The sequence below is a fragment of the Microtus oregoni genome, unplaced genomic scaffold, assembly GCF_018167655.1.
Source record: "Microtus oregoni isolate MIOR12 unplaced genomic scaffold, Mior012 000018F_ref0000195, whole genome shotgun sequence".
Taxonomy (NCBI): domain Eukaryota; kingdom Metazoa; phylum Chordata; class Mammalia; order Rodentia; family Cricetidae; genus Microtus; species Microtus oregoni.
In genome coordinates, this window is record NW_024543077.1 from 29963436 (window position 1) to 29979906 (window position 16471).

Below are 16471 nucleotides of genomic sequence, written 5' to 3' on the forward strand. Positions count from 1 at the left end.
CCCTGAATCACTACTGACATCCAAGGTAAGACGAATAACAAATAACAAAATCTCAAGGGAATTTGTGAAAAGATGAAAATCAAAACCAGGAACACACACCACCACCCTATGTGTAAAGCATCATCAAAAATGGCCTGATATTTCAATAACCAATGGGAAAATTATATGATGGAGGTTCCATTATATACGTTACAGTAGAAAAATACCTATCACTAGGTACAGACAGAATAGAAGATAAACAAAAGTTATCGAAGAAATACAAGATCTACAAAATAAACTTCACTAAATGGATTTGAATACAGCACACTTTAGTGACTCCCTCAAATATTTTAAAATAGAAACCACAATACAATAATATCCATCAGACTTGACTGAATATGGTATGTAATTTACTTCCTTAAATGCTATGATGAAAAATAATTATTCTTGAAGGTAAAGAAATCTGTGATGCTTAATGTTATTAACAAAATTTTTTCATGAATAGGAATGTCTTCTTTATGAGTTTGTTCCTTTTTTTTTTTTGGTTTTTCAAGACAGGGTTTCTCTGTGGTTTTGGAGCCTGTCCTGGAACTAGCTCTTGTAGACCAGGCTGGTCTCGAACTCACAGAGATCCGCCTGCCTCTGCCTCCCGAGTGCTGGGATTAAAGGCGTGCGCCACCACCACCCGGCATGAGTTTGTTCCTATTGCAGACTGAAAAGTGACCCAAGTAGAATTTAAAACATTTATAGCACTAGAGCCATGGTGAGGTGACTAAGAAATGTTCACTCCCATGACTAAAATCAAATTTTTAACAGCTTTCTGTAAGTCTTGCTACAAGAAGTGTTAATTTTCTCAAGATACAGATTGCACATTCAAATAGACACACACACACACACAACACCCCATAATTACAATTAAAACAACTTTTTAATCAGTTTTTCACTCATGAACATATTTCTCCTGTAAGCATTCATTATACTAAATGAGGAGTTGGGGCATTTTACTGCTCACTTACAGAGTTTTTCTTCATGAATTGGTTCATGAAAGAGAAAGCATGTTTAAGCTTGAAGTAAGAGAAATTAGTCCTTCTAAATGGTGGTATCATTTGGGAAGATTTAGGACATGCTGTCCTGCTGAAGGAAATATGCCACTAAGTGTAGGCTATGAGAATTTACATCCGTACACCAGTTCCAATTCCATTCTCTGCTTCATGTGGGAGATTAAGGTCGTGAGTTCTTAAGCTCCTGCTTCAGGTGCCCTGTCTTACAATTTTTGTCATGGAACTTTCATGGTGATTCTCTTATCTTCTAGGACCAAGGGCCAAATAAAATGCATTTATAATTTGAAATAAAGATGATATCACAACAAAAGGAGTGAGTACACATCCTTAAATATTTATACCTGAATTACTTATGTCTTGCAATTGAAGAGAAGTATAAAATCTAATAGGGTTTCATTATGATTCAAATTCATAGTGCAAGAGGGAATGGTATCCTTACTGTCTGAAGTCAGGAAACACCTACAGTTGTGAAGAGAAGGGTGCCACACTAGTTGAGGCAATGATGTTCCTCTCTGAGAGAGAACCATCACAGCTGGGATCTGCTCCATTCTTCTAAGAGTTTCCCAGCAGAAATGTCTGTTACTGATCTGCTCCACTCCCCTAATAGAGTGTCCCATAAGAGGTGTCCATTGCTGCTGTGCTCCTCTGGGTTAAATGACTTTCCAAGTAGAAGTATCAATTATGTCTCAATTCAACTCCACTAGGGAGTTTCTGATCCATTCCAGTGCAAGAAGGTCTTCACAGAAATCGCAATCAAGAGATTTATTTGGGAGGGAAGAGAGTGACTGCCTCTGCCACGGTGGACAGGGGCAGCTGCCAATTGAATGAGCATATGGCACATACAGGGCTTCTTAAAACCAGATCTCTTCCAGGGAGATTTTGAAGGTGGAAACTGGTCAGATCTCAATCCCTGAGTTGAACAAGCTGAGACATGGGCTGGATTTTGTGCTCAGTTGAACAAGGGTAGAGTGTGTTTCTTTGGCTCTAGTTTGAGAGCCAAAGTGTTTTTCCTTCACTGGCTTTTAGCTCTGTCTTCAGGGTGAGGTTGTCTCTATTACTAGCTCTAGATTCAGGGACAAAGCGTTTTCCTTTGGATCTCATTTCAGTAATAGGGTGTGATTCTTTGACTGGCTCTTTCTCCTGCCCATAGGTCTTCATAAATAGCCTTTCACTGCAGTATAATTTTTGTCATGCTTTTGAAGACTACTTTTATTAAATTTAGTTTCCTTCCTTGATGGTTTATTTAATGTATTTGTAAATTTTTGTGACAAAGAATTTACCGCATAGATTCTATCCATGGTTTTTCTCTTATATGTGTACATTTATGCACTTGAAGATGAATAAGACATGAAAGGTTTTATCACACTGACTTCATTCATACTGTTTTTAAGCCTTTGAAGATTACTGTGATCGTCAAAGGCTTTACCACACTGAATACAGCCATGGGGTTTCTCTGTTCTTTTATGCATTTGAAGATCGCTGTGCTGTGCAAACCTCATACCACACTGATTACATTCAAAGAAGTTCTATCTATGGTGAGATCTTTTTTGCACTTTAAGATTACCAGAAGTTGCAAATGCCTTACCACACTCATTACATTCATATGGTTTCTCTTCAGTCTGTGTTCTTTTATGCACTTGAAAAGAACTGTTCACTGCAAAGGCCTTACCACACTGATTACATTCATAGGGCTTCTCTCCAGTATGTGTTCTTTTATGATGTTGAAGACCACTGTACTGTGCAAAGTCCTTCCCACACTGATTACATTCATAGTGTTTCTCTCCAGTATGTGATTTTTTATGGTCTTGAAGATTATTGTGAGTTGCAAAGGCCTTACCACACTGATTACACTCATATGGTTTTTCTCCAGTGTGTGTTCTTTTATGGCATTGAAGAGCACAATACTGTGAAAAAGCCTTACCACACTGATTACATCCGTAGGGTTTCTCTCCAGTATGTACTCTTTTATGCTTTTGAAGATTGCTATGAGTTGTAAAGGCCTTACCACACTGATCACAATCATATGGTTTCTCTCCACTATGTGATCTTTTATGCGTTTGGAGATTACTAGAAGATGCAAAGGTCTTACCACACTGATTACACTCATATGGTTTTTCTCCAGTGTGTGTTCTTTTATGGTATTGAAGAGCACCATTCTGTGCAAAGGCCTTACCACACTGATTACATCCATAGGGTTTCTCTCCAGTATGTGTTCTTTTATGATCTTGAAGATGACTCTGAGCTGCAAAGGCCTTACCACACTGATTACACTCATATGGTTTTTCTCCAGTGTGTGTTCTTTTATGGCATTGAAGAGCACAATACCGTGAAAAGGCCTTACCACACTGATTACATCCGTAGGGTTTCTCTCCAGTATGTATTCTTTTATGGGTTTGAAGATTACTATGAACTGAAAAGGCCTTACCACAGTGATTACATTTATAGGGTTTCTCTCCAGTATGTACTCTTTTATGCTTTTGAAGATTACTATGAGTTGTAAAGGCCTTACCACACTGATCACAATCATATGGTTTCTCTCCACTATGTGTTCTTTTATGCGTTTGGAGATTACTAGAAGATGCAAAGGTCTTACCACACTGATTACACTCATATGGTTTTTCTCCAGTGTGTGTTCTTTTATGGTATTGAAGAGCACCATTCTGTGCAAAGGCCTTACCACACTGATTACATCCATAGGATTTCTCTCCAGTATGTGTTCTTTTATGAATTTGAAGATGACTCTGAGCTGCAAAGGCCTTACCACACTGATTACATTTGTAGGGCTTCTCTCCAGTATGTGTTCTTTCATTCCCTTTTACGTGACTGTCATATGTCAAGAGTTTACCACATTGAATATATATTGAAAGTTTCTCTCCAGTTTGAATTTTTTCAATCCTGCAAGAATAATTGGCACATTTAAAAGCTATACCACATTTAATACACTGTTGTATGAATTAATTCATTTGTATGAATTAATTTTATAATATCCAATTATAAAGAGGAATCAGATACTAAGTTTTTTTTAAATATTTGTTTATTTATTATGTATACAATATTCTGTCTGTGTGTATGCCTGCAGGCCAGAAGAGGGCACCAGACCTCATTACAGATGGTTGTGAGCCACCACGTGGTTGCTGGGAATCGAACTCAGGACCTCTGGAAGAGCTGTCAGTGCTCTTAACCTCTGAGCCATCTCTCCAGCCCAGATACTAAGTTTTTATAGCTGTGTCTAAACTCATCTTTTGCTCTTTAATTAGGCACTGTTTTGCCACTTAGAAGATACCTCCAATGGTCAATTCCTTTCTTTTATGGCTTACCTTTTAACCTTCACAGAAACTTTTTTCTATATGATGTTTGATACATGTGTGAAGAGAACTGGAGAGCTTTAACATACATGAATTCTCCTTTACTGTGAATCATATTGCATATGCTATGTGAACTAGGACACCCAGAATTATTTGCACAGTTCTAGAACTCATAGAGCATTTTTACAGTCTGAGTTTATTCATGTATTAACAATGATGGTGGAAAACCAAGTATTTGTATACTTGACTCAAATTCTACAAATTTACTCAACTTGGGGACTACTGGTTATCTAATTGTTCTTAGAGAGTGGTATGCTATATCTGTCTATATCCATATGCTAATACACTTATATCAAGAATAACATATGGTATACATAGTAAAGAAGAATAACAAATAAAAGATTTCCACATTGAATTCTCAGCATTTTCTTGCTGTTCCTCACAGACTTGTGGTATAGATGTCAAGGTTTCTGCAGAACACCTGCCACTTGACTCAACTCTAACTGCTTCTCTCACTAAACTTAGCACAGTCACAAGAAGTGTACAAGGAATACAAGATTTACTATGGGCTATTGGTTTAGTACATAATTTTGCAGATATACTTATCATCTCTTCATATACATTTTGTATTATGAGTAGCAAGAAAGAAATTTATTTGCAGATCTACAACAAAGCTCTCATGCTACTATGCCTCACAAGGTGATATCTTTCTAGCCATTGCTTTCTTGACTTCTTTCTTAAAAGAATGTCATTCAAATGCAACTCACATATATGAAATATGGATTTGTAAAAATTTGATAACCATTAGTGCACTTAAAACTGTGCTTATCTATTTTGCTTTTGACCAAAACTTTCAGGACACAAAAGTTTCATCAGAGGCACATTGTTATCAGCTTGCACATGAAAATTACCTTTCAGTTCTTCTAGAAAATGGAGAGTGTTCTGTAGTATTATGGTCTTCCCAAATGCATCCTAAAATATAATACCAGAAAATGTATGTTATATTATTGAAAATTGTGCAGCAGTTAAAGTGTTATCTTAAGGGACCCTTAGAACTATGACTGCTTTATTCAACTCATTCTTATTATTTTTAAATCAAATTACAGAAGACCATCATTAACCAAGAAAAAGTTGCCCCCCCCTTTTTTTTCGAGACAGGGTTTCTCTGTGGCTTTGGAGCCTGTCCTGGAACTAGCTCTTGTAGACCAGGCTGGCCTTGAACTCACAGAGATCCACCTGCCTCTGCCTCCTGAGTGCTGGGATTAGAGGCGTGTGCCACCACTGCCCGGCTGCCCCCCTTATTTTGATTCATGAAGGAAATTTACTTTTACCTATAGTAGCAAGGTTCCTGTTGGTCTCCAGCATGACATCTTTGTAGAGATTCTTCTGGGACAGATCCAGCAAATCCCACTCTTCCTGAGTGAAGCTGATATGCACATCATCATAGGTCACTGCCGTCTAAAATATTTCATTCATGTGTATAATAGAAGCATGATGGTGACAATATTGTAAATGTATACTTCTTTGACAGTATAGTCATCAAATTCTGGCGTTCAACACTAATATTTCATGACACAGTCAGTCTTGAAGGAAACTGAATATGAGGGTCACCTCTGTCATTTCTGTACCCTTTGAATGGGATATCGCCTTACAGCCGAACTGTCTATTAATAGAGACAGCCAAGGAAACAGATCAATGGGACATTAGACTGAGAAAATTGTATAAAGAAATACTAATTACAAAGTAGAAAAACCCAGTGGACAAACTAGGTGTATTGACTCATGCCTTTAAGCACAGCACTCAGAAAGCACAGGTGTGTATATTTGTCTCTGAGTTGAATGCCAGCCAAAATATAAAAACAGTCCATGACAGGTGGAAGTACACATTAAGCCCCAGTCTCCATAGCAAAAATCAGTGAAACAAACAAAGCAGATCGAAAAAAATTCAGAGCTGTTTACTGAAGTTCCTACAGAGAATTATGCATTCACTCCAGTTCTGTGTTCATCTTCCAGACAGCTGAAGTGTCCTATTTTATACTACAATCCCAAAAACATTTTATAAAAAGGTACTTTATGTTTAAAATAATTACAAATGGACAGAAAAAAAACATTAGCAATATAAATGTTGGTCATAACAAATTAACACAGGTCTGGAAATATGGCTGAGTACTACTGAGGCCTTCCTAGTCTTGAAAAGAGGTGGGCACAAATGCCAGTACTTACATGGGGATCACAACTATTTATTATTCTAAGTTCAGGATTTCTGAGAAGCTTTGATCACTCTGATGACCAAGTGCCCATATGGTATATATCCATGCAGACCCATAAAATAGGCAAATTGAGTGAAAAATTAAAAGCAAGCTAATCAAGCAGAAAGAAGTTCATGCACCTGCAATTCAATGACTCAGATTGCAGCCGGGCGGTGGTGGCGCATGCCTTTAATCCCAGCACTTGGGAGGCAGAGGCAGGTGGATCTCTGTGAGTTCGAGACCAGCCTGGTCTACAAGAGCTAGTTCCAGGACAGGCTCCAAAGCCACAGAGAAACCCTGTCTTGAAAAACCAAAAAAAAAAAAAAAAAGACTCAGATTGCTCAGGTAGTATTAATGTCATGAATAAATGGCCTCCTGGGAATCAGAATGAATCCCTCTGTCAAATTTAAAATTCAAGATATGTGTGAAGCTGCATATGCTTGATATGTTAAAAGCCTACATTCAGGGTCATCATCCAACAACATAAAAACAAAGCCATGAATGAAGCCCCCCTCACTTTACTTTGAGGAATTTGGAGCCACACATCAAAGGTTACTCAGACAAGCAAACAAAACAATTAAAACTAAAGGCTACAAAACACCTTTGCCCTGAACAGCAACTGTTTCTTCTATATTTTCTGTGATTTACAGATCAAGCCTATAACGATGATAAAAGCATTTCAGTGTAAGTGGGAAGTTGGCTGAATAATTCCAACCACAACACAGTAGACATAAAAGTCAGAAAATTAGTTAACGATATTGAGACTCATCACATACAATGAGGAATTTCATCTTGAAAGCCTTTTTTACTGAAGGTTCATAGGAAATTGAAAGGCCACCAAGGAGAGAAACATGATCTTTTCTGGGAGGTTGTTCAGTCAGTGAACTGCACAGACTGGACAAAGAGAGCGACCCAGGAGAGCAGACCAAAAGAGCAGGCCAAGAGGGAGGGCAAAGATAGTCTTTAGGGGTGTTGCTCTCTCAAACACAGAGTAGGCCAAAAACAGGTCTCAAAAACAAAAACAGCTACTTTAAGGATTGGGCCAAGAGGTGAAGACACTGCTGGTACCAACTGAAGGATGAGATGGGTAGGTGCCAATGCAAGATTTCATCCAACAACATAGAAAGCAACATGGTAACACCAGAACCCAGTGGTCATACAACAAGAAGATTCGATCATCCTAACCCAGAAGAAGTAAAAGAAAATGATTTTCAATGTAACTTTGTGAGTATGATGAGGAAATTAAAATTCCCTTAAAGAAATTGATGAAAACACAAACTAAAACTTGGATGACATCAATAAATCTATCAAAGAAACCCAAGAAACCAAGAAAAAAAAACCAATAAACCAGGTGAAGCGAACAACTTAAGACTTGAAGACTGGGGTGGGCAGTGGTGGTGCACATGCCTTTAATCCCAGCACTTGGGAGGTATAGGTACGTGGATCTCTGTGAGTTCAAGTACAGCCTGGTCTTCAAGAGCTAGTTCTAGGACAGGCTTCAGTACTACAGAGAAACCCTGTCTTAAAAAATCAAAAAAAAAAAAAGACTTGAAGACTGAAAGAGAGGCAATAAAGAAAACACAAATGAAGGGAATTCTGTATATGGAAAATCTGGTTAAACAAATGGGAAGTATAGCAGGAAGTGTAACCAACATAATACAAGAGATAGAAGAGAGAATCTCAGGTGCTGAAGATACTATATAGGAAATAGATTTATTGGTCAAGGAAAACAATAACTCCAACAAATTCCTTACACAAAATATCCTGGATATCTGGGACACCATGAAAAAATCCAAATCTAAGAATAATAGGGATAGAAGAAAGAGAAGAACACCAACTCAAAGGCACAGAAAATATATTCAACAAAAAAAAATATCATAGAAGAAAACTTTTCCAACCCAAAGAAGGATATAGTTATGAAGGTACAAGAATGAAAGTACCATCAATGGAGAAAACAAGGTATTCCATGACAAAACCAGATTTAAACAATACTTGTCCACACAAATCCAGTCATGCAGAAAGTACTAGAGGGGAAACTCCAACCCAAGGAAGCTAACTGTAAACACAGAAAACAAATAACCTGACATCTGCAAACACCAAAGAAGAGAAACACACAAACACTACTACTGAAACAAAACAGGAACCAGCAATCACTGATCATTTATATCTCTTACTATCAACAGACCCAATTTGCCTATAAAAAGGCACAAGCTTAGAGAATGAATCCAAAAGCAGGATCCATCCTTTTGCTTTATAAAAGAAACAAACCTAAACCTCAAAGACAAACACTGCCTAAGAGTAAAGTGTTGGGAAAAGGTTTTCAAATCACATGGACCTAAGCAACACACTAAGATAGGTATCCTAGACATGCACGGTTCAGGGTTTAGTAGTATATTTCATGTTTCATACAGATAATCCATATTCAAAATGACAAGACATTTTCTCTTTGAACTATTTGGTATTCCCTGTTAACTTACACTGCAAACCTAAAAATGTGGGAAGCATGACTGGAGAGGCCTAATTTTTATAAACAAATAATAGTTATAAAAATGCAAAGCTAGCTGGGCGATGGTGGTGCACGCCTTTAATCCCAGCACTCAGGAGGCAGAGGCAGGTGGGTCTCTGTGAGTTCAAGGCCAGCCTGGTCTACAAAGGGAGTTCCAGGACAGGCTCCAAAGCTACAGAGAAACCCTGTGTCGAAAAACCAAAAAAAAAAAAAAAAACCCTGTCTCGAAAAACCAAAAAAATAAAAATGCAAAGCTGCTGCTACATGCAGCCTTGTTGAATCAGTATATCATTCCTGTGGCAATTTCTGTCTCATTATATTGTGAATAAAATTGTTCTATAGAAATTAAATGATTTAAAACTCATATGAAATGTTTAATGCTTTCAGCCTGCTTTATGGCTGGTTTTGTTATTTGATGTGCTTATTTGGAAACTTAATTCACATTCAAGCAGTCTATAGATAACTACAGCCCAGTTAAGTATTTTGTAATTTCAGGCTGCTATGCCATGCTTGGGATGTGGTTTGAAAGAAAGAAAAAAAATACACGTAACATATTTCACATTTCTGAACCTTCATCTTCTAAGTAAATCATTGGAATATTTGGTGAGGAGGGAATGAAACTGTTTCTTGTACTCACATGCCAAGGACACACTTGTGATTAAAGTAGGTTGATATTGTGGTGTAAAGGATGGTTGTCACCAACTCATTTCTTTATGATCTCTAATGAAAAATACATTTTGTATACAGTTAATTCTGTAAACAGATGCAGGTTCATAATATCTATTATGGTCTTGTAATCTAGTATATTTTAGATATTTTACTTTTTCCCTCTTGGGAAATACATTTAGTATAGTGTAGAAAAATACTTCATGACATTTTCATATAGGGTTAGATAACTTTTCATACATAAACAGAAATTTGCTGTAGAAAATTCTTTAAATGAAACATTTAATCTAGGATGTCATTTTAATCTGTTCCTTGAATCTATTTTTATGTGGCTCTTGAGAATATATCCCAAGAAATCCATTGTACTAAAAATAATTTGAGTACTGACAAACTTCTTGGAGTACGTACATATAAAATCACAAAACTTGTATTCATTCTCTTCTGTGATATGTTGTTCTATAATCCAGAATGGCTTTTGCACCATTTTTTAAATCAGTTTTCCCCTTTGATGTTGGTACCATAGTTGCTATAAATGACTGCTGCTTTAGGGGTTAAATATTTTGGGTTTTTTGTTTTGTTTTGTTTTGTTTTTTGTTTTTCGAGACAGGGTTTCTCTGTGGTTTTGGAGCCTGTCCTGGAACCAGCTTTTGTAGACCAGGCTGGTCTCGAACTCACAGACAGACACCTGCCTCTGCCTCCCGAGTGCTGGGATTAAAGGTGTGTGCCACCACCCCCCAGCAGGGTTAAATATTTTGTTAGTGGAGATAGAACCAATACACTAAATTATGATAAAACTTTCTGACTGGATAATAGGTAAATATAGTTGGGCTAAATTCAAAATTATTCTATTACCAAAACCATATCATTTGTTTTACTGGAAAAAAAAGGAAAATGGCTTGTTTTTACTACTGGGTCATGTTTTGTGTAGTAAAGAAAAAATTCTTTGGTCAATATTGTTATCTTTGTATTTCAATGTTAAGGTTTCCTCATGCGTATTATAGTAAATCAATGATTTTCAAAAAAAGAAGTGGACAATTTTCTGAATAGGTATCACATACCAAAATTAAATCAAGACCAGGTGAATAATTTAAATCAACATATAACCTGCAAGGAAAGAGAAGCCATTCAACCAAAAAAAGCCCAGGGCCAGAGAGTGTCAGTGTAGAATTCCATCAGAACTAAGACCTAATAACAATACTCCTCAAGGGGGTCCACATAATAGAAACAGTGGGAACATTGCCAAACACCTTTTATGATGATACAGTTACCCCAATACCAAAATCATGCAAAGATTCAACCATGAATGAGAATTACAGACCCATCTCACTGATGAACATAGATGCAAAAATACTCAATAAAATACTAACAAATAAAACCCAAGAACACAGCAAAAAATCATCTACCATGATGAAGTCAGCTTCATCTCAGAGATGCAAAAATTGTTCAACATACAAAAATCCATTAAGAATCCTGCCCTCAGCCAGGCAATGGTGGCACAAGCTGGGCGATGGTGGCGAACGCCTTTAATCCCAGCATTCGGGAGGCAGAGGCAGGCGGATCTCTGTGAGTTCGAGACCAGCCTGGTCTACAGAGCTAGTTCCAGGACAGGCTCCAAAGCCACAGAGAAACCCTGTCTCGAAAAACCAAAGGAAAAAAAAAAAGAAAGAAAGATGCCCTCTTTATGTTCCTTTCCTGACATCCTTTAATACTGAACAAAAATATGACAATATAAGCCACGTTACCGCTTTTCTCCCACTAGTACTCTCGATTGCTAAGATTTCCCAGAATCCCTCACTGGCTAGTCCCACCCAGCTGGGACTCACAATATTAGCAGATCCTCTACTGGAGGATCAGGGATCAAATTACTCAGACAGCATAGTTCTTCCATATCCGCCCTTTCAGCCCAGCAGACAGGGCCCAGGTTTACAAAGTTTGTATTTAGTACACATTATTCCACTCCCCTAGAGCACATCCTCTTCCTCATCCAAAGCACAGGGTCCTTTGTGTGCACATTCCATTGCACACTCACATTACAGTGCATCCATCCCATTGCCTCAGAAGTGGGAAGTCCTGCAGACAAACACCAGTCACATTCATAAAGTAACTTCTGTTACTGTGTAACTGTGGTTACTTTGTAACTGTTGTTAAAGAAAAACACACCATGAATTAGAAAACAATCCGGGCATATTTGGGTTTGGAGGCAACAAGGAGAATGTAAATATAATGTGGATTTCATCTCAAAAATTATTTTGAAAACTTGAAATAGATGTTATGGCCATGTGCTCCAGAGATTAGGGATTTGTATTAAAGCATGTTAAAGATTTCTCATGTATTTTCTCTAAAGATGAACATCTTAATGAAGAAATGTAACAGTCCTGTTAAGCAGGGCCACACTACTCTACATTTCTTCTTCATTGACAAGTCAAGGCCAAACCTGTAAGAAGTTGCAGAACTGTTTTCTCAGCACTGGGCAACAGAGGCAAGATTAGGTGTTCAAAATGATTCTTAATTATATAGCATGAGGCAAGCCTAAACATTAGGAGACAATGTTCTACACAGAAATCAAAATCAACATCACCTGAGAGAAATAAAATGCCACTATTAATAACTTTGAGACATTGGAGAACAAAAACAGAAATAAGAGCAGATACACGAAAATATCTGAAAATGACACCAATAAGTGACTTTCAAATGATAAACATACTGCACTCTTGAGATTAAATAAAACTTTCTATGTTGACTTTGAAACAGAGTAGGCCTTTCTATAAGAGAGGGGATGTCATTAATAAGAGATAGATTAATGGTTTCCATATACATATGTTGGCTACTGAGATCAGTAACCTGACACATAGAGTTAGTCAATGGTCTGTTTCTCAAATCTCTAAGCAGACATAACTGTGTCAAGCAAGATCAACCATATATATTTTTTTTTTTGGATTTTTTTCGAGACAGGTTTTCTCCATAGCTTTTTGGTTCCTGTCCTGGAACTAGCTCTTGTAGACCAGGCTGGCCTCAAACTCACAGAGATCCGCCTGCCTCTGCCTCTACAGTGCTGGGATTAAAGGTGTGCGCCAACACCGCCTGGCAAGATCAACCATATTTACAAAGAATTATTGCCTAATTGCCTATCCTTAGCTAGCTCTTGTGGACCAGGCTGGCCTTGAACTCACAGCCAGCCTTTGCCTCCCGAGTGCCGGGATTAAAGGCCTGTGCCACCTCTGCCCAGCCAGGAACTTTTTCATAATGGTGGCTCTAATAGTTGATTGCCTCCACTCTTGCCCCTGCAGTATACACAATAAACTATTCCTCCTGCTGTGGTCTGAAGACAGAAGGAATGCTCAATATACAAATCCTTTCCCTGCAACTGCAATGCATAGTCAACTACATGACTGAAATGCATAATTTTATTTCATTTGTTATTATTATTTTCATTATTATTATTTTCTTTTTGGTTTTTAGAGACAGGGTTTCTCTGTGGCTTTGGAGCCTGTACTGGAACTAGCCCTGTAGACCAGGCTGGTCTCGAACTCACAGAGATCCACCTGCCTCTGCCTCCCAAGTGCTGGGATTAAAGGCATGCACCACCACCGCCCGGCCATCAAATGCATAATTTTAAAACTGTGAGGTGGTACAGTATTTTTTTTAGGAAGTTTGAAAGTCTAATGTACAGGACAGCAAGGTCATTGCCCTGGACAGCAGAAGACCAAGGCCACCTGAGTCAACATAAGAGCACTTGTCTCAGAAACTATTTTCCTAACAGGATGGAAATGCAGCTGTTCTAGAACTAATATGCCTTTCCGTTGAGAAATCACTTCACACACCTAAGAGATTAATAAAGAAAAACCTCTTTAAAGATGGTAGACATCAATCTGGCTAGAGCTCAAAGAGGAGCCAGCTAGACAGATTCCACATTTGCTGTTGTCCTTAAGCCTCCTTTAGGCTCTAGGTTACACTTTGAACAATTGAAATAGAAACAGGCACCTTGCCAGGCTAGACATTTAGGCAGATAGCAGAGTTACAGAGCAAAGGTATTCCCAGGGTAATTTCTTCATTACACTGGTAACAGGAATCCACAGGTCATGCTTCAGTGACAGGGTCCTGAGGTGAAGGTCACAGGGGATGAGAAAAATAGGAAAACTAAAATGTAAAAAAGATAAAAATTGCTGGGCAGTGGTGGCGCACGCCTTTAATCCCAGCACTAGGGGGGCAGAGGCAGGCAGATCTCTGCAAGATTGAGGCCGGCCTGGTCTACAAGAGCTAGTTCCAGTAAAGGAACCAAAAAGCTGTGAAGAAACCCTGTCTCAAAAATCAAAAAAAAAAAAAGCCGGGCGGTGGCGGCACACGCCTTTAATCCCAGTATTCCGGAGGCAGAGGCAGGCGGATCTCTGTGAGTTCGAGACCAGCCTGGTCTACAAGAGCTAGTTCCAGGACATGTTCCAAAACCACAGAGAAACCCTGTCTTGAAAAACAAAACAAAACAAAACAAAACAAAAAAAAAGATAAAAAGCTAGGGTGAGAAGGTCTTACAGATTCCTAGTAAGCATCTTGCTGGCCATTGGTAGCACACACCCTTGCTGAGTCAGGTGATCTCTGTGAGTTCAAGGACAGCCTGATCTATCCAGTGAGTTCCAGAATCGTCAAGACACTCATACAGAGAAACTTTTTCTCAAAAAAAAAATTTAAAAAAAGGAAAAGAGGAGCTAGAGAGATGGCTCAGTGGTTAAGAACATTGTCTCATCTTCCAAAGATCCTGAGTTCAATTCCCAGCAACCACATGATGGCTCACACCATCTTTAATGAGGTCTGGTGCCCTCTTCTGGTCTGTAGGCATACATGCAGGCATAATAAATAAATAAATAAATACATAAATAAATAAGAGTACAGTTTAGGCTAGGCAGTGGTGGCGCACGCCTTTAATCCCAGCACTCGGGAGGCAGAGGCAGGCGAATCTCTGTGAGTTCGTGGCCAGCCTGGTCTACAAGAGCTAGTTCCAGGACAGGCACCAAAGCTACAGAGAAACCCTGTCTCGAAAAACCAAAAAAGGAGAATAGCATCTTGTATACTTCCAGGGGAGAAATGGAGAGAAATGGGAGAATTATAAGAAGTCAGTACAAACTAGCACATGAATTTAGGAGGAGGCTACTCAAACAATTCTATACAAGGGGAAAACAGGGTATCTCAAGAACTTTACTAAGAGCAGAGTGGCCATGGGACTGATAACTATAGTCCCATATTTTGGGAAGAATTGGATTCTTAGAATATGAAGCAACCCTTCCAGAAAGGCCTTGGCACCAGACCATTAGCAGCTCCCCAAAGCATATTCCTGGTTTTAGAGGAGCTCTGTTTTATTATCAATACATCAGGTACTTAGAGAAACTCACAAGGCTTAGGCCCTAGGCAGTTACTAGATCTCCCACGATTGTTCCTTCTTCCTGAAGAGGGCATAAAAGAAAAGCATTGATTGGGCTGGAGAGATGGCTCAGTGGTTAAGAGCATTGCCTGCTCTTCCAAAGGTCCTGAGTTCAATTCCCAGCAACCACATGGTGGCTCACAACCATCTGTAATGAGGTCTGGTGCCCTCTTCTGGCCTGCAGACATACACACAGACAGAATATGTATACATAATAAATAAATTTTAATAAAAAAAGAAAAGCATTGATTGATCGGGTAACTCCTCCACACAACACTGTTTTGCATTTCAATTAAATATCACCTGGTGTCCTATTGTCCATCTGGAAGAACTGTGATTTTCTCAAAAGGAAAACTGGAACTTTAAACCACATCAGGCCTTAAAGTAGGTTAGAAACCTGGAAAGCCTCCTTTAAAAATTTGTTTTTTTTTGGTATGGGGATGTGCCTGGTTTTAAATCAGTGGTGGCTTCTTTGTTTGTAATGTTTTGGAGCCAAATATCTGGACAATCCAGTTGAAGAATGTGTACCCTAGCAACCTAAACTCTAAGAGCCCTGTTTAAAACACATTTATCTTCTGGGTGATTTAAGAGGCAGCCCTCCCTCAGCTAATTCTACTTTGTGAGACTGAACTATTTCCAAGGCAGTGGAAAATCATTTATATCAGCAATTCTCCTCTTCTACATTGCGGCTTAGAAGTGCAGTGCTACCCAACAGGTGAGATGCCTTGATACCGTCCACATAGTTAAACACAAATGGAGATTGTGTGCAAAGCTTACATGCAAAGTGCTCAATTTCAAGAAGATACTGGAGAATCTAGGCCTCTCTGAGTATGGCATATTAAAGTTGACAAGAAAAATGTTTGTACACACAGCACCCTGCCCCCAATTCTCTAAGCAGATTAAGGCCACTGCACAAATTTATTCAGAGGTCTGTCCCTAGGTCTAGGAATTAACAGGGCCACGTGGGACTTCACAGCACAGGGAATCTGGCGGCAGGTTCCCACATGGATCCCGGGAGGATGCACCATGCTGTCTCCCACACCTCACCCTCGGCTCCTCCCCATCTGGAGACAGCATTGCCCCGCTCACCATGTTGGGGTTTCTCAGCTCGCCAAAGCTCTCAGTTCATCAACTTCCTGCAGAGGCAACTTCACCACAGCAGAGGAAACAACTGAAAACAGCGCCTCCGCAAAGCCAAATCTGAAGGAGGCTGCCCGGAAGAGCCCTGCACTCCTTATGACTGGCAGGTCACCTGGAGGGCCTGATTGGCTCGTGCAGTCTGAGTGACAAGCACAC

General features: G+C 39.0%; 1 protein-coding gene across 1 annotated transcript; it reads right to left on the reverse strand.

Annotated features, from left to right (window-relative positions):
• Positions 1–2566: 2566 nt before the first annotated feature.
• On the reverse strand, positions 2567–16267 carry LOC121458828 (zinc finger protein 431-like). The gene is made up of 4 exons (XM_041668158.1): positions 16223–16267; positions 5677–5791; positions 5257–5317; positions 2567–3935 (listed from the first exon to the last, which is right to left on the reverse strand). Exons 1-4 carry the CDS (start codon positions 16265–16267, stop codon positions 2567–2569), a joined length of 1590 nt encoding a protein of 529 aa, XP_041524092.1.
• Between the last annotated feature and the right edge of the window lie 204 nt (positions 16268–16471).